Raw genomic sequence first — 25,178 nt, 5'->3', positions numbered from 1 at the left:
GCAGTTAGGCAGGAAACATGATATACATTCTACTGATGCAGTTAGACAGGAAACATGATATACATTCTACTGGTGCAGTTAGACAGGAAACATGCTATACATTCTACTGGTGCAGTTAGGCAGGAAACATGATATACATTCTACTGGTGCAGTTAGGCAGGAAACATAATATATACTCTACTGGTGCAGTTAGGCAGGAAACATGATATACACTCTACTGGTGCAGTTAGGCAGGAAACATGTTATACACTCTACTGGTGCAGTTAGGCAGGAAACATGTTATACACTCTACTGGTGCAGTTAGGCAGGAAACATGTTATACACTCTACTGGTGCAGTTAGGCAGGAAAAGGGTTAGGGATACAAATGTGAACATATTATTTTATTCATATTGTCTTTGTAGATTAGATGAAACCCTCACCTTTTTCACTTTTAATACTAACTGCTGTCGGTATATCCGCTCGATGTGATGACAGTGGTGAACTTCCTTCCATTTTAACACTTGCAGAACTAGAAGGACTTGGTGGAGATGGTTCGAGGGATCTTGATGATATAAGCATGACACCTGTACCACTGTTGGAAGAGGAAGAAGGGGACTGTAACCGTAGCAACGGCATTGCTGGTGGCATTGCTGCTGGAGATGTTCCAGTTGAGCCAAGGGGTGAGGATCGGTCTGAACCAGGGTCCTCAAAAACATCTCTGTAATAGATTACATTATGGCCTTAAGAAATGGGTCTGTTAATTAGGTTCTAACTTTTAGAATTGGGTACCCGTTTTCACACAAAGATAGGATATATACATGTAACTTGGGTAAGTGAATGGTAGAACACTCTGGAAAGAAGGATATTACATGGAGTACTGTTGGTATGCTTAGACACCAGTAAATACTTGTACTTGTTTGGTCATAGTGGTAGCCATAAATGTCTATTTCTATATAGCAATGCTTATATCAATGTTTATAATTGTTAACTTAATACCAATCTATTGGACATATCTGATCCATTAATGCAATTGCTATTCATTAATTCTATCTCATCGTTATATTCCACTTTACAAAGCAGTGCGAAAGTGCAAAGCACTATGTTAATCACAAACACCTTAACTTAAGATACACCCTTTCTCTATCTTGTGTTTTATCATCTCTTACGAGCCATGGCTAAAATTTGGACTGAAAATTGAAACTATTCAAATACAATTAAGAGCTTTTTTTGAAATAATGCAAGAAAGTTGGGGGTTCACTCAATCTGATTAAAATCCGATGTAATGTACATTTGGCAATTTCTTTTTGGCTGTTCCGTTTACTCTTCATTTTGTTCTTTACATACATCTGATACAATACCATAGGTTTTCCCGAGCCACATGAGAGCGCTGAGTGAATTCACTCAACCAATGAGTGTAATATGCCGAATCATATGGTTAGAGTGCTTCAGAGCTCTCTGTTTGAAAAGAGCATGTGTACACAGAGCAGAGACAACAATGTTATAGTTATTGTTTGGTTGTTCTTTCTTTCAATTTTGAATGTTGAGTGTTATATTGTAAGACTGATTCTGGTTGGCTACTTGTAAGTATGAGATTGGGTTTGGGAAAACTTGTGGTATTGTGTCAGATGTATGTAACGAGTGCTCACAAAAGAACAAATGACACAGTAAATGTAACAGCCAAAAAGAAATTGCAATGTGTGGAATTTTAATCAGATTGGGGTTCACTATAATGTATTGTTTTCAAAGAAATCAAAAACCTTTTATTTTTACAGAGTTAACACAATATTGGATTTCAAAATAGGTCAATTTCAAGGTCATTTTGACCTCTTTTTCAAAAATCCCCTTGGTAACCCAAATTTCTTTTCTTGATTTTAACAGAGTATATGTTTGGTCAGGGTTACAGTAAAAGTTTGAAGTCTTTCATTTACACTGTCATTCAGTTTCATTCATACATACAGTTTGAAATGTTTATTCACTTGTCTACCCAACAATGTTGCTACCTTGACATTTGGCTGTTTATAAGGATGTGGTCATTGTTGCTAGGGAATGCTGTGTCAAAATGTCTTCTTGTTCAACATCTGCAGATTGACACCACTACAAACAGTCCAGCAAATTTCAGTCCCATATCTATGATACTTAACTAGTATTAGTAATTTATGAGAAAGCTTTTTGACCAAAATTCACATTTAAACAAGATTTCCAAAATTTGCCCAATAGTTTCTGATTTGAAGAGTTTTTGACACAAAATGTCACATTTTTAGACATTATTTGCAAGTTACTGATGGGATATATGTCATTAACAATTCTCCATCTATACATCCCTCAGAACATCCCATTATGTGGTACCACCTCGTAACGTTATACTAGTATGTTCTTTGAAAGTGTAATTTACGTTTCTTATCTGGTGAAATAACTTTCAAATCAACAATTTAGGACTCGTAATCACAGCCAACAAAAGAAACGTCATCATTGCCAGTGTCGTACAGTAGTACACCAGGATGCAGCATCTTATCATTCATGATCGTTTTTCGTGAGTTTGAGAGTTGTGCAGTACTAAGACATCATTGAAAATGTTTGGAAACTTATCCTCTGTATGTTGAACATAAGTAGGCTGATTAGAATTTCCAAATCTTTTGTGAGAAAATCAGTGTAGACTCAATCGTTGACGTCCCCCTACCACGCAACATTCAGGCATGGTTAAAAAAACCATGGATGCCCCGATTGTGTTCCGGCTGTGACACAATTTTCCGAAGACTCCTGAAGCAAAATGCTCATCGCAGATTTAAAAAAAATAATCAATTTTTCATTATTAATATCGCACTTTTGTCAAAAATGTCATACAAATCTTTAATCACCTATGAAAACTACGTCATTTGCAGGCAAAAAGTCGGAAACCTTGGAAACCTATTTACATACACTTTAAAGCTAAGAATTTGTCAAACTATCCCAAAATCAAGAATTACATAATTATTTAAAGAAGTATTTGATAAACAGAGGTTCTCATACCACATTCTTGTTTCAACTTGTCTAAAAAGTTAGACATTTTCAATTAGTTCTTATAAACAAAATCAATAATATTGCGTATTTTGTTCAAGTCTGAAGGTATATATATGATAAAACGGGTTTAGAAGTGTTTGTTAGCTCTTTTAGTAAGTGTTCAATGCTATTGTGTATTATGTTCAAGTCTGAAGGTATATATATGAACAAGACAAGGTTTCACTTAGAATTAGATCTTATAAATAAAAGACTCTACTTAATCCTATATGAAACCCGTGTCTTGTTTATTATCTTAAGACTTGGCTTTTAACAGTGTGTACATCACTCTATGTAATTGGACTGACAGTAAAATGTATATATATATCATAAAATGGGTCTTGAACTGTTTGTTTAGCAGTGTGTACATCACTCTATGTAATTGGACTGACAGTAAAATGTATATATATATCATAAAATGGGTCTTGAACTGTTTGTTTAGCTCTTTTAGTAATTGTTTTCTAGGAGTATTCTCATAACAATAGACTATAGTGATATTGCACTACACATACTATATGTAGATAGTCCATTGACTGTTACCATAGTTACATGAACAGCATAGTTGCTCTGAAAGAAAGTAGGTGGTATGGTTTTGGTAAATGTCATGAACTAATGATATGCAAGGTGCAGCCTACAATCATCACATTGATGAGCATGCCATGAAAAAATCGCTATGGAAACTAACCTCCGTCTCCATGGGTTGTAGCTTTTTTAGATGAGAAAAAGAGGAGAGAAAGGTAACAAGTTAGAAAATCAAAATGAATGATGGGATGATTTCATCACTATGTAGAGAAAAATGAATATACACTAACTTGAACTATCAAACATAACAACAGCCATGACAAAAAATAAGTTATGATGTCGTGCATGAAATGAACTGGTAAATATGAAAGAAAATGTGATCTAAATGTTAACAAATGTAGTGACCTTTGACATCAGTCTAGTCTGCATGAAATCATATCTGACCTTTGACCTATCTGTATGACATCAACAGTTTGACCTATGACCTCAGTCTTTTTGACATCAGCTGTTGAAACACTTCAGTATATTATTCAGTAGTATTCCAATACAATGATTTGAAACTTTGACTACTTTCACACCTATAACAGGCTTTTTTTTCAAGAAGACCCAATGAAACTGTACATTATCAGATCTATTACATGTTATGTACAGGATGTCAAAGACTGCCTTGCTAAATATCAGCATCAAGAGTTACCACAAAATAGAAATATGACGATAATGATAAATTAAACACGTTTTGTTATAATTTGCATTATGACTAGACATAGAGATCAAAGACAATAATGACTGTCAGAATGTTGATGTAGCCACAAAGACATTAAAAGGCAAGCAACCTATCGGTCAGAATAGCTCTGCTGTTTTTTGTTCTTTTTGTTGTGTTTTTGTAACATGTGTAGAAGTGGTTTTGCTGTTCAGCTCTTCCACTATGCAGTTTTGTTTTAGCAAAGCAATAAAGTGGTTAGTGGATTCATATGATGACTCACACACACTATAGAACACATTTCACACAGAAAGTTGGTAAAATATTGTACTTTTATAAAATAGTCACCATTTCACAAAAATTCTATTTTACCCCTAATTTGCATATTAATGACCCTTGTCTTGAAGAAACTTATATCTGCTCATCCCTAGACACCTACACAACAAATTTCAACTCAATTGGCCCAGTAGTTTTGGAGAAGAAGATTTTTGAAGCATTTTTACCAAAAATACCCCCAATGGTGTTGTAGCACAACGGTTCAGTTTTTAAAAATGTTTATCCATATGCTAGTCCATGCTTGAATGACTATCCAGTTGCCTATCCAACCATGTTGATATCCTTACAATATATGCTATCATTTGGCTGTTGCTATGGGCATGGTCATGTTGTTGGATATTTTTGCATACATTTTTGTAAGCTTTTGTTCACTAGTGTATGAATTCCTGATATTATCTTTGCAATGTACATAATTTGGCTGTTGCTATGGGCAAGGTCTTGTTGCTAGGCATATTTGCATACATTTTTTCGAATGTTTATTCAATTGTCTATTAATCCCCGTTATCTTTGCAATATATGTGATTATTTGTCTGTTGCTATGGGCATGATCTTGTTTCTAGGCAAATTTACATACATTTTCTGAATGTTTATTCAATTGTCTATTAATCGATGTTATCTTTGTGAAATACACGACTATTTGGCTGTTGCTATGGGCATGGTCATGGTTGCTAGGGTATTTGCATATATTTTTTGAATGTTTACTCACTTGCCTACCAGACGATGTTATTTGACCAAAATATACTCCCATTTGGTTGTTGCTAAGGGTGTGGTCATGGTTACTAGTGCAAATTTTTCAAAATGTTTTGAAGAAAATCTGCAGAATAACACTTTCAGAAACATCTCACCAAGTTTCAGACTTATTACCAAGTACTTTTTGAGATATAAGTTTTTGACCAAAAAATGAACATTTTTACACCTAATTTGCATATCACTCATGGAATCATTGTATGTTTAATATTTCTTTGTCCATACATCCCTAGATGCATTCCCATTAAATTTCAGCCCAATCTCCTCAGTGGTTTTGGAATTAAAGATTTTGGAGCAAAAAGACACATTTTAGCCCTAATTTGCATATCACTGATGGGACCACCATGTCATGAACAAATCTTACTTTACACCCAAATTTCCAGCAATCTGCCCAGTAGTTTTTGAGTTTAAGTTTTTTGACCAAAAATCACATTTTTTGACCCAAATCACACACCTGTGATGCGATCATTTTGATTTGAACAATTTCCCAATTAGACACCCAAGGTAATGGACCCACGAGAGAGAGAGAGAGAGAGAGAGAGAGAGAGAGAGAGAGAGAGAGAGAGAGAGAGAGGAGAGAGAGAGAGAGAGAGAGAGAGAGAGAGAGAGAGAGAGAGAGAGAGAGAGAGAGAGGAGAGAGAGAGGGAGGAGGGAGGGAGGGAGGGAGGGAGGGAGGGAGGGAGGGAGGGAGGGAGGGAGGGAGGGAGGGAGGGAGGGAGGGAGGGAGGGAGGGAGGGAGGGAGGGAGGGAGGGAGGGAGGGAGGGAGGGAGGGAGAGAGAGAGAGAGAGAGAGAGAGAGAGAGAGAGAGAGAGAGAGAGAGAGAGAGAGAGAGATATGACGGGCAATCACTTTTAGCACAACTGAACTGAGGTTCAGTTGAGCTAACAATTCTATTTTTAGGCCTAATTTGCATATTATGATCAAATCAACTTGTCTTGAACAAACTTATATCTGCTCATCAAATGACAAGTACACACCAAATTTCAGGTCAACTGACCATGCAGATTTAGAGAAGATGAAAGAAATGGTTAGTACTAAATGCAGGTACAGGCCAAGTACAGGCCAGGTCAGGTCAGGTATATATTAAATATTTTGGGGGGATTCATATTCACATTCACATTCGAATCCAAAGATCCATCATCTGTTTTTATTTGCAATATATATTGGTTTTCATGGCAAATTTCACCTTCTCTTTTGTAAATGCTAATTCAGCAATGTAAGTACTCGAATATGTTCACATTCTGTTGAAAACATCTATATATATTTTGAACTGCTGAAATGATATCTCTCTTGACAGCTATTAATTATCGATTTTAATTACCGTTCACACGGAGTATGCACATTTAGATGTGTCGTAGAGTGTGTAGTAGACAAGTAGAAATCAAAGCCTATTTGTTACATTGCATACATAAGAAGTGAGTATAAATGGTAGATGCACTCCCAAAATCCACAATTACAAAGCATAGAATATACCCTTCACCTGACCTGATTATTCGTGCCAACTTTCATTAACCTTTGATGCAATGTATATGTTAGTTTAAGTTAGCCAGACTCTTGCCAGTTAGGGCTCACTAAACAGTTGGTGTGGAGCCATGAACGGCAAGAGTCTGGGTAACCAAGACTAATATGTATATGTATCAATATATATTAAAGCGTAATTTTGAATATTCACATATTAAAAACAGATTTAATATAAGGCTAACTTGAAATATTCTCATCACTACATGTAATGTTTCAAATGTTAAATTCTAATGACTATTACTATACATGTCATAACATGTTTACATAAACATGACATCTCAAAAAAAAAATTGGACGTATGAAGGGCGTTAATTTTCACAGCGTTTTTATCAATTTTTGCAATCTACCAAAGGTTTACCCAGATTTCACGTTATGAAACAGAGTCACACTGCTAGATTGTTATTTATCTTTGGGGATGATACACTTTGACAAATATCCCAAGACGTTTTGGTCTTGAACAAGCAGTTGTAACTTCATTTAGCCAAGCCATTTTCATACATTCTTGTCCTAGGCATATTGCAATGGTAATAGTTTGTTACCAATAAATACTAAAACTGCACGAAATGCGACTACTTTCCCTAAAAGTGCCTGTAGTTGGCAAAACATTTTTACCATTTAATGCACCCAGTACGTACAAGAACAAGTATGAAATCTATATGAACTAGCGACCTATCGGTCAGAATAGCTCCGCTGGTTTTTTTTAATTTAATTTTTTATTTTGGTAACATGTAGAAGTGGTTCAGTTCTTCAGCTCTTCACTATGCAGTTTTGTTTTAGCGATGTAATAAAGTGGTTAGTGGTTTCATATGATGTCTCACTATAAAACACATTTCACACAGAAAGTTGGTAATGTATTGTACTTTTATACCATAGTCACCATTTTATAACAAAAATCTACTGTTATGAAAAATTGCACAAAATCTCAGAAAAAAAATGACTGGGAAATGCAAATAAGAAAAAGAAAAAAAGAGGATTTTGAGGTTGGCTATAAATAATTCCAATCTTACAGCTTTAACCCTGGAAAATTTTAATGATGAATGAAATAAACTAGGGATCTAAAATAATTTTGAGGCAATTTGAATTTCAATTTTCTAACAAATTTACAAAGTCAACAACATTTAACTTGTACTTGTAGTAGATATACGGAAGAAATGTATTAATCACCACCTTAGTTTCCGTACGGCGACAATCCCAAGGGACTCATTAGTAACCCGGAAGAGAGTCATTCTCAGCCATACGTTACAGTGGTAACATAACACTCGTTCATGTTCGATTACCTTTCACAAAGAAAACACAACGAAATGGTTGAAGTGATCTTTTTTTTAAATTTCTTTTCATCACAAAAAAAAAATCTGCGTGATCAAAAGTGTTGTAAACTAAACCAGAAAGAATTATCGGACTGGCTCAACTTCCCGCTGAACTGGAGTAAGGTCCAAGCCTTGATAGTACGTGAGGAAATCGTCTCAAACTAGCGGTACAACTTTCAAAATATAACTTGACATGTCTTCATTTGTTAGAATTATACAATTAAAGACGGGTTTTCACTCGAAAACAACAATTCTGTGAATAATGACACTCTGAACGCAGCGATTTCTCAGACGATGTTACCACTGTAACGTATGGCTGACAACGACTTGCTTCCGGGTTAGTCCCTCGTGCATCCAGGTACTTGGGATTGTCGCCGTACGGAAACTAAGATGGTGATTAATACATACATCGTCTGATATTTTAATTTACGGAATTTCTTGTGACCGGCAAAGTCCCGGTATGATCACTGACTAGTCGTGCTTGCATACGGAGTAATCCGGGACTCGATTCTTACAAATTGTCCCTACTATTTGTTTAGAGTCAAGTCAGCAATATAAACTCGTGCACCGCCTGTCGTATGTAAGCAGGGCTAACCACTGACATCACCAGAGCCAGAGAGAACCTTTTCGGATTTAAAATTACATGTAAAACGGGGAAAGATACGAAAAACATAGCGCAAAGTCTGAAGCCAAATTAAAGTTGTAGTTATTTTAATTATTTTTACTTGCCAAATATTTGCATTTTGGAAATGGCAAGACACGTTCATGTCGTTTAACTTTACATGTGAACTGTCGGCCAATAAACAAAGTTTGGTCGATTCAGAGTCGACAGTGAGACTGCTCTTGCATAACTTCAACTGCATATGCCTAGGCATGCCGCCTTCCTTACGCGAGTTGTCTTCATTCTGGTTTACTGTCACTCCAAATTGCACGACAATATAGAATTAATCACAAGTTACATGTTATCTGAAAACATCACATTTTTTTTATTGTGGGTCTGAAGTGTGATTTTAGTGAATACCAAGAACTGTGTTGCTACTTGCTGTGGAAAATCGCCCGGTCAAACGAGGTCAGCGTCAGCTTCAGGTCAAATCAGTCGTTTTCTACCGAAAATTCTTGAACGGAGCATTACAGACCGATCCTACTAAATTTACTTGCCATAGTTATTTAAAACACATAAAAATCCATCTTTTTGTGAAATTTGTAAAACTTTCCGGTCCGAAAAGAAATTTCAGGGCCTCAAGTATGCGTCCCGAATTCGTCGGAAAATCGGTATTCCAAAATGTAATTCCAAAATTTGTGTTGCTGGTACGAAAGAAGACATGTCAGTTGAGGTTTAGGTGTTCACAGTATCTAAAATTGTGGACTCTAGTGAAAGTTACGGCGAGTTGAAAATACCCAAAAATAAGGCCCGTGAGCAGCCATTCAAAGAGTAACAGTCGCGATCTGAAGGATAGATCTTAGATGCACACGATGCATGCAAATGAGGATGATACGGACTGGCTGATTATGTTGAAGGGGTGCAGAATTTGGATTTGAAGTTTACAACCCTGTTTCAAACAAACGCTTGTCATTTGGGCACACAATGCGTAGAATTATGACTATAGCACATATTACATTGCTTATTTGACGTCAATAGTGTCTATTGAAAAGTGGCAGTTTACTTAAAGTCTCGTGGTCTGATTTCCAATATGGCGTCAGTCATAATGCTCATTAACATATTCATTTTTTTTTCAAATTATAAAAAAAAAATCATAAAAAATAGAAGAGAAGACGTGCTGACTTGAAATTAACAAATCTAAGTAAGCTACCCTCTGTGCATCAACACACCAGATATCAAAGCAATCTGACATGTAGTATTTGAGGAGATGAGATGATGATGAAAATGTCATTTTTTTTAAAAAAATCATAAAAAATTGAAAATGGCACAGATCAACAAATGAACAAATCTGAATAGCCTCCCCCCCCCCCCCCCCCAGGGAACATGCACACCAAATATCGAAGTATTCTGGCTGTTACTTTCGGAGAAGATGATGAAAATATAAAAGTTTGACGGACACCTATGATTCACCTATACTCTCTATACTCTATACAACCTATACCTAAAGCTATGCTTTCAGCTTTCGCTGACAGCGGAGCTAAAAATATAATTCTTAGAACAGAAGACAATAATTGTGTGGTGATTTTGAAAACAAAGATAACTGAAGGCGAATTGCTGAGAAAGAATAACCTGACAAACAATCAAAAATGTATATCAAATATGACAGGTTCACATCTTTGGATCTGAATGCAAATCCCCCCAAAAATATTCAGTAGATACCTGGCCTGACCTGTACTTGTGTTTTGTACTGACCAAAAGTAGAAAAGCTGACAGATGAACGATGTGGGTGAGTCAACCTAACCCTTAAGCTCTGTGCAGCCTTTGCTGACAGCGGAGCTAAAAATTCAAGTTAGAATTATTTCTGCCTTTAGTGTGCATGTATTAATGTAATTGCTATCAATTTATATTTGACTTTTGGATGACAAAATAGCACCTTGGTATAAACTCAACTTTGAACTTTTGTAAAGAAGCCCTACTGCTCTTAACATAAGTTCAGCTATTTGGGATTCCCTACAATAGTTTATGGGGAATCCCTGATGATGAAATTATGAATATCATTATATTTTTTGTGTCTTGACAAATACAAATACAAGACAAAGAGATATGGGTATTTGTGATGTCACTGCCAGATATTTTCCCATAATCCCTTGCAGGAAATCACAAAATAGCTGACCACATACATACACATGCAGTTTGTTGTAAATATCAAACTGTGTCTAAATGTTATCACTAGTGTTGCCAATGCAGTCAATGTTACTCAATGTGTGTAATTTACATTCCTGTCATATTATTAGAGGGAAATGCACTTTCACTTCTGTTAGTACTAAAGATTACTTGTTACTGTATGTGTACTTGTGTACTACAGTACTAGCCTCTTTCTCTGCAAATGTCTTACTCATGCCGTAACAGATGAAACGTTCATGTATGTAACACTATCAATGTGAAACTAGACAAGACGAAGACTTTAAATGAAAGCTGAATGAATACACACCAACGGGTTTGCACTTCAGAAAAATTGTTTTCACTCCATTGATGATATAATTATCACAATGTTAATCATACTTGTAAAAAATAGCACCAATGAATGTGGTCATTGTCTGTACACCACAGCACACAAGAGCCTCCAGCCTCATTTTGGCGTCAAAATGTCGACAATAATAAAAAGTGACAAGTTCACGACTTTTATCATGTTTTTATTGAAAAGTATGATTGATATTGTGATAATTATATTATCAATGAATTTAAAACAATTTTTCTGAAGTGCAAACCCTTTGATGCGTTTAAATTCAGCATTCCTTTAATAGGAGGCAACACCAATTTGGAGCCACTGACACAGAGGAGAGCATATGCACCATCTATATTTAGAGGTCAACTCACAGTTCATCTGTGCCAAGTTTTGCTTCTCCTTTGGAATTCTTAGGTGAACCTTTGGCAGGCCTTTGAGCAGCTGCAGGAGAACCACTGATTGCTTCTTTCATAGGTTTTGATGAAGACTTGGGTTCTGGTGGTGTTTCATCACTGGAAGGGGGAGGAGGTGCTCTACTTGTTTTCTTACTAGGTCTTCTGACTGGTTTGGATTGCACTGGTTCTGACTTTGTTGAGTTGACTAGCTCTTCATCTGCCCTACTGACATGGTTGCTTTTAGTCTATTAATACAAACACATTGATCCAAATTAATACAAACATATACCTAGTGTCTAACATATATCTAGTGTCTAACATATATCTAGTGTTTAACATATATCTGGTGTTTAACATATATCTGGTGTCTAACATATATCTAGTGTCTAACATATATCTAGTGTTTAACATATATCTGGTGTTTAACATATACCTAGTGTTTAACATGTACCTAGTGTCTAACATATACCTAGTGTCTAACATGTACCTAGTGTCTAACATATACCTAGTGTCTAACATATACCTGGTGTCTAACATATATCTAGTGTCTAACATATACCTAGTGTTTAACATATACCTAGTGTTTAACTTATATCTGGTGTCTAACATATACCTAGTGTCTAACATATACCTAGTGTCTAACATATATCTGGTGTCTAACATGTACCTAGTGTCTAACATATACCTAGTGTCTAACATATACCTAGTGTTTAACTTATATCTGGTGTCTAACATATACCTAGTGTCTAACATATACCTAGTGTCTAACATATATCTGGTGTCTAACATATATCTAGTGTCTAACATATATCTGGTGTTTAACATATACCTAGTGTTTAACATGTACCTAGTGTCTAACATATACCTAGTGTCTAACATATACCTGGTGTCTAACATATATCTGGTGTCTAACATATACCTAGTGTCTAACATATACCTAGTGTCTAACATATATCTAGTGTCTCACATATATCTAGTGTCTAACATATATCTAGTGTCTAACATATATCTAGTGTCTAACATATATCTAGTGTCTCACATATATCTAGTGTCTAACATATACCTAGTGTCTAACATATATCTGGTGTCTAACATATACCTAGTGTCTAAGATATATCTGGTGTCTAACATATATCTGGTGTCTAACATATATCTAGTGTCTAACATATATCTAGTGTTTAACATATATCTGGTGTTTAACATATATCTAGTGTCTAACATATACCTGGTGTCTAACATATACCTAGTGTCTAACATATATCTGGTGTCTAACATGTACCTAGTGTCTCACATATATCTAGTGTCTAACATGTACCTAGTGTCTAACATTTACCTAGTATCTAACATGTATCTGGTGTCTAGGATATATCTGGTGTTTAACATATACTTGGTGTCTAACATATATCTAGTGTCTAACATATATCTAGTGTCTAACATATATCTAGTGTCTTAAACATATACCTAGTGTCTAACATATATCTAGTGTCTAACATGTACCTAGTGTCTAACATATACCTAGTGTCTAACATATACCTAGTGTCTAACATGTACCTAGTGTCTAACATATACCTAGTGTCTAACATATATCTAGTGTCTAACATATACCTAGTGTCTAACATATATCTAGTGTCTAACATATACCTAGTGTCTAACATATACCTAGTGTCTAACATATATCTGGTGTTTAACATATACCTAGTGTCTTAAACATATATCTAGTGTCTAACATATATCTGGTGTCTAACATATATCTGGTGTCTAACATATATCTGGTGTCTAACATATATCTGGTGTCTAACATATATCTAGTGTCTTAAACATATATCTAGTGTCTTAAACATATATCTGGTGTCTAACATATATCTGGTGTCTAACATGTACCTAGTGTCTAACATATATCTAGTGTCTAACATATATCTAGTGCCTAACATATACCTAGTGTTTAACATATACCTAGTGCCTAACATATACCTGGTGTCTAACATATATCTAGTGTCTAACATATATCTGGTGTTTAACATATATCTGGTGTTTAACATATATCTAGTGTCTAACATATACCTAGTGTCTTAAACATATATCTAGTGTCTAACATATATCTAGTGTCTAACATGTACCTAGTGTCTAACATATACCTAGTGTCTAACATATATCTAGTGTCTAACATATATCTGGTGTTTAACATATATCTGGTGTTTAACATATATCTAGTGTCTAACATATACCTAGTGTCTTAAACATATATCTAGTGTCTAACATATATCTAGTGTCTAACATGTACCTAGTGTCTAACATATACCTAGTGTCTAACATATATCTAGTGTCTAACATATACCTAGTGTCTTAAACATATATCTAGTGTCTAACATGTACCTAGTGTCTAACATATACCTAGTGTCTAACATGTACCTAGTGTCTAACATATACCTAGTGTTTAACATATACCTAGTGCCTAACATATACCTGGTGTCTAACATATATCTAGTGTCTAACATATATCTGGTGTTTAACATATATCTGGTGTCTAACATATATCTGGTGTCTAACATATACCTAGTGTCTAACATATACCTAGTGTCTAACATATACCTAGTGTTTAACATATACCTAGTGTCTAACATATACCTAGTGTCTAACATATACCTAGTGTCTAACATATACCTAGTGTCTAACATATATCTGGTGTCTAACATATACCTAGTGTCTAACATATATCTGGTGTCTGACATATATCTAGTGTCTAACATATACCTAGTGTTTAACATATATCTAGTGTCTAACATATACCTAGTGTCTAACATATATCTAGTGTCTAACATATATCTGGTGTCTAACATATACCTAGTGTCTAACATATACCTAGTGTTTAACTTATATCTGGTGTCTAACATATACCTAGTGTCTAACATATACCTTGTGTCTAACATATACCTAGTGTCTAACATATATCTAGTGTCTAACATATATCTAGTGTCTAACATATACCTAGTGTCTAACATATACCTAGTGTTTAACTTATATCTGGTGTCTAACATGTACCTAGTGTCTAAGATATATCTGGTGTCTAACATATATCTGATGTCTAACATATATCTAGTGTCTAACATATATCTGGTGTTTAACATATATCTAGTGTTTAACATATATCTAGTGTCTAACATATATCTGGTGTTTAACATATATCTGGTGTTTAACATATATCTGGTGTTTAACATATATCTAGTGTCTAACATATACTTGGTGTTTAACATATATCTGGTGTTTAACATATATCTGGTGTTTAACTTATATCTGGTGTTTAACACATACCTGGTGTTATTTTTGTACAAAATAGCACCACTAGCATTATAGCACAACTGTATTTGGCTGTTGCTATGGGCATGGTCTTGCTGCTAGGCATATTTGCATACATTTCTTGGAATCTTTATAACTTGCCTTCACTTCCCAGTCTTCATTGTTGCAATCAAAATCATCATTAACATGTAGCTGTTGCTGTAAGTGTGGTGCTGTTGCTCAGCATTTTGCATATATTTTTTCCAATCTGTATTCACTTACATACCCATCCCTGTTATCTTTGTAATATGTATCATCATTTCACTGTTGCTAAGGGCATGGTCATGGTTGCTAGGGCCAATCAGCTCAATTATTTTAAAATGAATGATTTTTGACCAAAAAGACACATTTTTATACCTAATTTGCATATCACTAATGGGATCATTATAAGTTGTTTACGCATACACACACTCATTCACACGTGCGCACGCACACACACACACACACACATACACACACAGACACACAGACAGAGACTTTGACATGCCTATACCACTACTGAACCTAAGCAGTTGTCATATTGATAAAGATATAAGTTGTATTGCCTTATTTGATGTCATTGTTATATAAATAGAGAATATGTAAAGTAATAACATGGAAGTTATATGCAAACAAAACCCAATACAAAGTGGAGCAACATAAGCTGTCAAAGTTATTAGAAGTCTGTACAATGGCAAAGAACAATCTATATGCTTAACAAAATAGCGTCAATGGCATTGTAGCACAACAGTTTTTAAAAAAAGTTTAACCACATGCTGATCCATGCTAGGTAGGTGTTCATTTGCTGACTGATTGATTATCCAGTTGCCTATCCAGCCCTGTTGTTATCTTTGCAATATATGCAATCATTTGGCTGTTGCTATGGGCATGGTCTTGTTGTTAGGTATATTTGCATACATTTTTTGAAAGTTTATTCTTTTTTTCTATTAATCCCTTATATCTTTTCAATAAACGTGATCATTTGGCTGTTGCCATGGGTGGTCTTTCTGCTAGGCATATTTGCATACACCTTTTGAATGTTTGTTCACTTGTCTAAGAATCCATGTTGTTATCTTTGTGAAATACACCACCGTTTGGCTGTTGCTATGGGCATGGTCATGGTTGCTAGGGATATTCACATACATTTTTATAATGTTTACTTATACTTGCCTACCAGATGATGTTGTTTTTGACTAAAATATATTTCTTTTTGGTTGTTAGGGATAATTGTGTCAAAATGTTTTGAAGAAAATCTCCAGAATAATATTTCATCCCCATCAAATTTCAACCAAATCTGCTCAACAACTTTGGAATTATAGACTTTTGACCAAAAAGACACATATTTAGCCCTAATTTACATATTACTGATGGAATCATCATGTTATGAATAAATCTTAATTTACACATCCCTAAGAATGTTCTCACTAAATTTCAGACAAACCTGCCCATTAGTTTGTTAGTTTATCTTTTGACCAAAAATGATCTAAATCACATACAATCAGTTTTTGTCATCCACACACACACCACACCATGCCTATAGCACCTTATCAGTTCAGTTGTGTTAAAAAACCAGTCTGAAAACTGTTATCTTATATATATTTGTTTAGTCTAGACACTATGCTAACATGACTACAAATACAGTATTAGTCTAGACATTATGCTAACATGACTACAAATACAGTATTAGTCTAGACACTATGCTAACATCACTACAAATACAGTATTAGTCTAGACACTATGCTAACATGACTACAAATACAGTATTAGTCTAGACACTATGCTAACATGACTACAAATACAGTATTAGTCTAGACACTATGCTAACACGACTACAAATACAGTATTAGTCTAGACACTATGTTAACATGACTACAAATACAGTATTAGTCTAGACACTATGTTAACATGACTACAAATACAGTATTAGTCTAGACACTATGCTAACATGACTACAAATACAGTATTAGTCTAGACACTATGCTAACATCACTACAAATACAGTATTAGTCTAGACACTATGCTAACATGACTACAAAAACAGAGTATTAGTCTAGACACTATGCTAACATGACTACAAATACAGAGTATTAGTCTAGACACTATGCTAACATGACTACAAAAACAGAGTATTAGTCTAGACACTATGCTAACATGACTACAAAAACAGAGTATTAGTCTAGACACTATGCTAACATGACTACAAATAGAGTATTAGTCTAGACACTATGCTAACATGACTACAAATACAGAGTATGCATATACACAAATTTGGGAAGAAGCTCTTTAGGTTCTAATATCATGCACCACTACAACCAAGCACAGGAACCAATGACAATTCATTACAAAGTAATGTATGAAAACATAACAGCATATTAATATTACAACAAAGACAACACAACACTGACAAAACTCATGGAAAAGTTGGCTACCTACATGAAAGACAGTAATCCGCATTCCCCTTTCATTAGTTATATGGTTATTAGGCTTCTGACAGACAAACAGACAGACAGACAGACAGACAGATGGATGGGTGGAAAGGAAAGTGAAATTGTGGTGTTAGTACATTGTAAAAATACCGCTAATGGTGCTGTAGCACAACTGTAGTTGGCTGTTGCTTTGGGTGTGGTCATGTTGCTAGGCATATTTGCATACATTTTTGGATTTTTTATAATTTGCCTACCCTTTGCATTTTTCATCTTCGCAATATTAACCATTATTTAGCAGCTGCCATGGGCATGGTCCTATTGCTAGGAATATTTACATACATTTTTTGAATATTCATTCACTTATCTACCCATCCCTGTTGTTATCTTTGTAATATTCATCATTTCACTGTTGTGAAGGGAGTGGTCTTGGTTGCTCGGACCAATTATGTCAAAGTATTTTCCACAGTAACTGCAGAATAACACCTCCAGAAACATCCCTACCAAGTTTCAATCCCATTCACAATGCAGTTTCAAGATATAAGTTTTTGACCAAAATTGAGATTTTTAGACATAATTCACTGATGGGATCATCATATTGTGAATACCGCTTCATCTACACATCCCCATCAAATTTCAACCCAATCTGCTCAACTATTTTGGAATTATAGATTTTTGACCAAAATAACACATTTTTATACCTAATTTGCAAATCACTGATGGGATCATCACGTCATGAACAATTCTTAATCTAAACACCCCTAAGAATCTTCCCATCAAATTTCAGAATGATCTGCCCAGTAGTTTTAGAATTGATGTTTTTTGACCAAAAATCATGGTTTTTTTTTACCAAAATCACACACTGATCATTTTGATTTGAACAACTTCACAACCAGACATCCAGTGCAATATACCCACAAAATGGCAATTGGTCCAGCCGGTTAAGTTGCTTACACACACACACACACACACACACACACACACACACACACACACACACACACACACACAGACACAGACAGACACTTTGCCATGCCTATAGCAGGACTGAACCTTATCAGTTCAGTTGTGCTAAAAAGTGAGGACATGATACAAGTGTTCAAGCACATGTTCATGAAAAATATGGAAAATACCAACACACACACTGATAGATTTAGATATGAAATAATGAAGTTAATTAAGCAATAAACCACCTCCTGAGTATTTATATTTGACCAGTGAACGAAATATATGCACAAGCTATAGCGAGTTGCATGCAATTATTGAGTCCACTGGTCAAAACTGGTATACCAGCCCCTGGGGTGGTTTATCACTATTATATGGTAAGGCCAAAAAAACAAGAGTTTGTTTCTTGTCCTAGGGAAATTTTAAAAATGATCCAGTGATGTGCTATTTTTTTTTTGAGTGGGGGGGGGGGGGGGGGTGTTGGTTGGGGAAGCATACTGACTCATCAACCATTACACTATCCACATACATGATGTTACCACTGAAGCTGCCCTGAACGATTAATAACATGTATTGATGAACTCTGAAAGTAAACTACATACATTGTAAACTGTTTGTTTACAACCTCCCATCTGTACTTCTCAAACTGTTTGGTTTCGCCATCGATATGGAATGTAGAATGTAGATGTTGGTGAAATCAGGAAAATGAAATCAAATCATGTGACACGTATGATTTTAGATGATGCGCATTAGGAAGAAAAACAAATCCTTTTACTTTTTTGGCCTACCAGTATATTGAAAAAAGAAAAAGAAAGAACTAATTACGTTGTTATGGTTTTATTTGGGCCCAGAATATGGATAATTTGCATATTAGCAATAAAGCTACTTTGAAGACAGCTGATCTGATGCAAATCAACTCTGACCATGAATGCCATGATGTCATTCATACAACAGTGAAGTAACTGGAATTATTTTATCTGCTACTCATATTTAAGGATAATCTGTACATTGATCGGTCCATTAAAAGTTTAGTTGTGAACAAACCGCCTGTTTGACTCAATATATTATTTGAAATGATCGGTATGTGACGGAATGCCCAGTATTTTACTATGTATTTTCGATTGTTTACACTGCTGTTGATAGCGTACGTGTGTACAGTTCATATAGCATGCCATGCTATTCACTTGCCTGTGCATCACTGTTTTCATGTATGCAATATCCATCATCATTTGACCATTGCTATGCTTAAATTATACAGGCATTTGGCTCTTACTGTGGGTGTGGTCTTGTTGTGATGCATATCTTACATAGTTTTATTGTTTATTCATTTTGCAATATGCAACAACATTTGGTTTTCATTATGGGTGTCTTGTTGCTAGGCATGTTTGCATACTTTAGTTGAATGTTTATTCATTTCCGACCCATTCCTGTTGTTACTTTTGCATTATGCAACACCATTTGGCTGTTGCTGTGGGCATGGTCTTGTTGCTAGGCAGATATGTATATTTTTTCTTGAACATTATCCTAACTAGAGGCTGAAATGAACATCCCTACCAAATATCAAAATAATTTTGACAGTGGTTTTTGACTTTAAGTCAGACAGTCAGACAAGACATTTTATCAGGTCTATAGCATGAATGAATACTATATTTATAGTTCAGCTGTGCTAATAATAGTGTTTTCAAGCAATCTCAAACAGATATATTAACCTTGATGTAGAAGTAGGTATGAAATACTCCATGGTGCCATTGAGAAGTAGGTATGAAATACTCCATGGTGCCATTGAGAAGTAGGTGCAAATTCTACGATTTTGTGACATCAATAACTTGCAATATGGCTTGAGACTGGAAGCTCTTTGCTTCAAAAAATGACACTTTTTGACCCAAAACACATACCTCTGGTGCGATCATTTTGATTTCAACAATTTCCCAACTATACACCAAAAAGAACATCCCTATTACATATCAAAACAATCAGCCAGCAGTTTTTGAGTTTAAATTGTGCACAGAGCTGAGACAGACAGATGACAGACAGACAGGCAGGCAGACAGACAGACAGGCACACACCACATCACACCACACCACACCTCACCTATAACACTAAAGAACCTGACTGGTTCATTTGTGCTAAAAATGCAACATCTAGCAGCTATGTGTGCCTTGACAATGACTACATATAGATTGCTTTGTAAGTGATGATAAAAGCCAGGTAAGCATTACCACTGCTACATATAGTTAATTTGTACAATTAACTACCTGTGAGGATGTACTATCAGCCCACATATCAGTGCTAACTGACTCTTCCGATTTCCTTCTGGTAGGTCTACGCCTATCTGCCAAGGCACTAGCACTGACAAGTTGTGCTTTTGACCTCTCAAGACTGACATCTAGTCGTTGTGTCTCCGGTATGAGAGTACTAAAATCAGTATCCTAACAAAGATAATCAGTTAGACCAATATTAACAACAATGCATCATATTTGATCAATCCTTCTTGTCCATCAAAATGGGGTCGCCTTCATACAGGCAGTTGATCATGTTTGACAATGGATAGTTAAGATCTCTTTAGTGTTCATGCAGGGCAGACTTAAATGCTATATACTACTTACAACACTGATTGCCTCTAATTTGTCTTCTAAGTTCTGTTCATGGCTATCATCATCTGGTGTTGTAACTTCATACATTCCTTCACCGTCACCTGATGATTCATCATCACTAACTTCATTTTTGTCTCCTTCCTCATCCTCCTCATCCCCTTCTTTGCCATTTATGTCTGCACCAACTACAATAACAGGAACAGCTAAAATCATACCAGAAATTACAAGTAACAATTTTAGTCTAATGACAATATTTGCTATGTTTGGTACGTGTTGACAAGTGTTGTGATATTGACAATGTCAAGATTAGATTGTTCCTTATGGAAACTATTTGGTGTTTAAGTGTTACCATGGTAATTAGCAATCATTGGTACATAGCAAGACAAGTGTAGCTGATAGAATGACTTAATTATAATAATCTTTATTTGTTAAATGGTCACCATAAGAGCAACACCTTAGTGCCCAACAAAACTTGGTACTTTATTAACATATGACATGACTTGGTATTTCACGCAACAACACTTGTGAACCTAAAATCAAACAGACTTAGATATGTTGTGTCTGCTCGTTGGACATGGAACATGCTTACTCATGTTATGTCTCCTCATTGGACAAGATGACGTGATGGAATAAACCATTCAACAACAAGTCATTGAGAATGACATAGTCCCCGCTATAATTGGGTTTTAAGGAATTATCACTACTCTGATCACGCAACAACATTTGTGAACCTAAAACAAACAGACTTAGATATGTTGTGTGTGCTTGTTGGACATGGAATATGCCTCCAACAATAAAGGATTGGTTGGGTACGGGGATCATATCACGATGAAAATGGAGTCTGAGTTATGGCTTTGGACATGGAAAATTCACAAACAAAATGGCTGCCAGGCAGCCATATTGGATCATATCATGACGAAAATGGATATGCACATGTATGTCATAGAACACTGTCCTAATACCAACTTTAAATGAGATCTGTTCAAGCATGTCTGAGTTATGGCTTTGGACATGAAAATTCGCAAACAAAATGGCTGCCAGGCAGCCATATTGGATTGTATCACAACAAAAATGGATATGCACATGTATGTCATAGAACACTGTCCTAATACCAACTTTGAATGAGATCTGTTTAAGCATGTCTGAGTTATGGCTTTGGACATGGAAAATTCGCAAACAAAATGGCTGGCAGGCAGCCATATTGGATCGTATCACGACGAAAATGGATATACACATGTATGTCATAGAACACTGTCCTAATACCAACTTTGAATGAGATCTGTTCAAGCATGTCTGAGTTATGGCTTTGGACATGAAAATTCACAAACAAAATGGCTACCAGGCAGCCATATTGGATCGTATCACAATGAAAATGGATATGCACATGTATGTCATAGAACACTGTCCTAATACCAACTTTGAATGAGATCTGTTCAAGCATGTCTGAGTTATGGCTTTGGACATGAAAATTCACAAACAAAATGGCTGCTAGGCGGCCATATTGGATCGTATCATGACAACAATGAATATGCACATGTATGTCATAGAACACTGTCCTAATACCAACTTTGAATGAGATCTGTTAAAGCATGTCTGAGTTATGGCTCTAGACAGGGAAAATTCGCAAACAAAATGGTTGCTAGGCGGCCATATTGGATCGTATCATAAAACAAATTGACGTGCATATGTATGCCATAGTATGTTGCCCCTGTACCAAGTTTGAAAAAAATCGGTCCAGGCATCTCCAAGAAACAGCTGCGGACGGACGGACGGACGGACGGACAGACGGAACCCAATCCATAAGTCCCCGTTCCGGACTTCGTCCGCGGGGACTAATAAAGGATGAGTCAGGTATGGGGGGGGGGGGGGGGACCTGTTCAAACATGTCTGAGTTATGGCTTTGGAAATGGAAAATTTGCAATGATTGCATATAGCCACATTCTATTGTTGAATGATTACATATAGCCACATTCTATTGTTCAATGATTACATTAAGCCACATTCTATTGTTCAATGATTTCATATAGCCACATTCTATTGTTGAATGATTACATTAAGCCACATTCTATTGTTCAATGATTTCATATAGCCACATTCTATTGTTCAATGATTACATATAGCCACATTCTATTGTTCAATGATTACATATAGCCACATTCTATTGTTCGATGATTACATTAAGCCACATTCTATTGTTCAATGATTACATATAGCCACATTCTATTGTTCAATGATTACATATAAGCATTGCTAATATACATTTTTGTTTGTCAAGTTTAAACCACAAACTGACATTATATCAGAATTATGGTAACTTAAGTCATTGTTTTGATGATGCACTAAAAATACTTGACAGAAGACACAAAACCCAACCACATATTGTAAATTCTAGTTAAATACATGAGAATACAGACACTCAAACATGTGTATTACATGGTCTATATGACAGACAATGCATGGCTGACAGATGAACTGAGCTCAGAAGTCACAAAACCCAAAAACAATCTCCTCAGAACCTAAATTCTAGTGACAATAATAGTTTGGTATCTGGAAATCCATAACATTGCTTAAAATTGAAATCTGATGTTGGAGGTCACAGTCTGATAAATCACCAACATTTCAACAAAAAGATAAACTGGTTTAGGTATTGACATATGAATTAATTCTCTGTCTCAATATTTATTGAAATCTGGTTGGATAATATCTGCCATGTGTTATCTCAACTTAAATGTATTACCAGAAATTATTTGTAGTTTTTGAAAAATGTAACCATAATGTTGAGTTTTTTACATGAAAACTATTGTTTGAAATAAAAAAAATTATTTTTGATTATTGACTGTGCCATTTGTAAGAATTTTATCTTACCTGTTGTGGAGTCTGGCTCATCATCTACAATGGTTTCCTTCAAACCTTCAGCTTCTAAAATGTCTTCAAATGAAGGTCGCCTGTCTTCTTCTGTAAACACTTGAAGGGAGAAAGAATCAGCTATATTTCAGAAATAAAAGATTTTGTGGTTTGGCCACTAGGAGTGCTGTTCATCAGTTTGGGGGCTTGAACCATGGGGGCTTGAACCACAGGGGCTTGAACCATAGGGGGCTTGAACCATGGGGGCTTGAACCATAGGGGGCTTGAACCATAGGGGGCTTGAACCATGGGGGCTTGAACCATAGGGGGCTTGAACCATAGGGGCTTGAACCATAGGGGGCTTGAACCATAGGGGGCTTGAACCATAGGGGCTTGAACCATGGGGGCTTGAACCATGGGGACTTGAACCATGGGGGCTTGAACCACAGGGGATTGAACCACAGGGGATTGAACCACGGGGGCTTGAACCACGGGGGATTGAACCACGGGGGCTTGAACCACAGGGGCTTGAACCACAGGGGCTTGAACCACAGGGGGCTTGAACCACAGGGGGCTTGAACCACGGGGGCTTGAACCACGGGGGCTTGAACCATAGGGGGCTTGAACCATGGGGGCTTGAACCACAGGGGCTTGAACCACAGGGGGCTTGAACCACAGGGGGCTTGAACCATGGGGGGCTTGAACCATGGGGGGCTTGAACCATGGGGGCTTGAACCATATGGGCTTGAACCATAGGGGGCTTGAACCATGGGGGCTTGAACCATAGGGGGCTTGAACCATGGGGGGCTTGAACCATGGGGGCTTGAACCATAGGGGGCTTGAACCATGGGGGCTTGAACCATAGGGGGCTTGAACCACGGGGGCTTGAACCACGGGGGCTTGAACCATAGGGGGCTTGAACCATGGGGGTTTGAACCATGGGGGGCTTGAATCATAGGGGCTTGAACCATAGGGGGCTTGAACCATAGGGGCTTGAACCATGGAGGCTTGAACCATAGGGGCTTGAACCATAGGGGGCTTGAACCATAGGGGCTTGAACCATAGGGGCTTGAACCATAGGGGTTTGAACCATGGGGGCTTGAACCATAGGGGCTTGAATACTGGATTGTTGTAGTGCAAAGACAATAGACACAAAGTTACCGTTCATTATTACAAGAGATACAAGAGATGTAGATCTGTCAGTGTGTGTGTATGTGTGTGTGTGTGTGTGTGTGTGTGTGTTGTGTGGTGTCTCTGTCTATGTATGTATGTATGTATGTATGTATGTATGTATGTATGTATGTATGTATGTATGTATGTATGTATGTATGTATGTATGTATGTATGTATGTATGTATGTATGTATGTATGTATGTGTGTGTGTTTTGTGTATACAAAACTAGAAGTAAAC

At 36.2% G+C, this 25,178-nt stretch overlaps 1 protein-coding gene across 9 annotated transcripts in view; it reads right to left on the bottom strand.

Annotated features, from left to right (window-relative positions):
* The window catches only part of LOC144450903 (uncharacterized), a 140,870-nt gene that overhangs the window by 8,321 nt on the left and 107,371 nt on the right, over positions 1-25,178 (bottom strand). For 4 of the 9 annotated variants that reach the window (XR_013482268.1, XM_078141660.1, XM_078141656.1 and 1 more), the window contains 6 exons: positions 23,789-23,887; positions 20,936-21,126; positions 20,585-20,758; positions 11,626-11,894; positions 3,699-3,719; positions 421-698 (listed from right to left, as the gene is read on the bottom strand). Coding sequence is in view for 8 of the 9 variants with exons in the window: in XM_078141660.1 (XP_077997786.1) it covers positions 421-698; positions 3,699-3,719; positions 11,626-11,894; positions 20,585-20,758; positions 20,936-21,126; positions 23,789-23,887 (1,032 nt within the window). In the remaining variant the exon portion in view is untranslated. Of the gene's footprint in view, positions 1-420; positions 699-3,698; positions 3,720-11,600; positions 11,895-20,584; positions 20,759-20,935; positions 21,127-23,788; positions 23,888-25,178 lie in introns of those variants that run through there. The other 5 variants (XM_078141657.1, XM_078141661.1, XM_078141658.1 and 2 more) reach the window with 5 other exon arrangements.

This window comes from Glandiceps talaboti, chromosome 20 (genome assembly GCF_964340395.1).
Source record: "Glandiceps talaboti chromosome 20, keGlaTala1.1, whole genome shotgun sequence".
Taxonomy (NCBI): Eukaryota; Metazoa; Hemichordata; class Enteropneusta; family Spengelidae; genus Glandiceps; species Glandiceps talaboti.
This window is presented reverse-complemented; position numbering and strand designations above follow the sequence as displayed.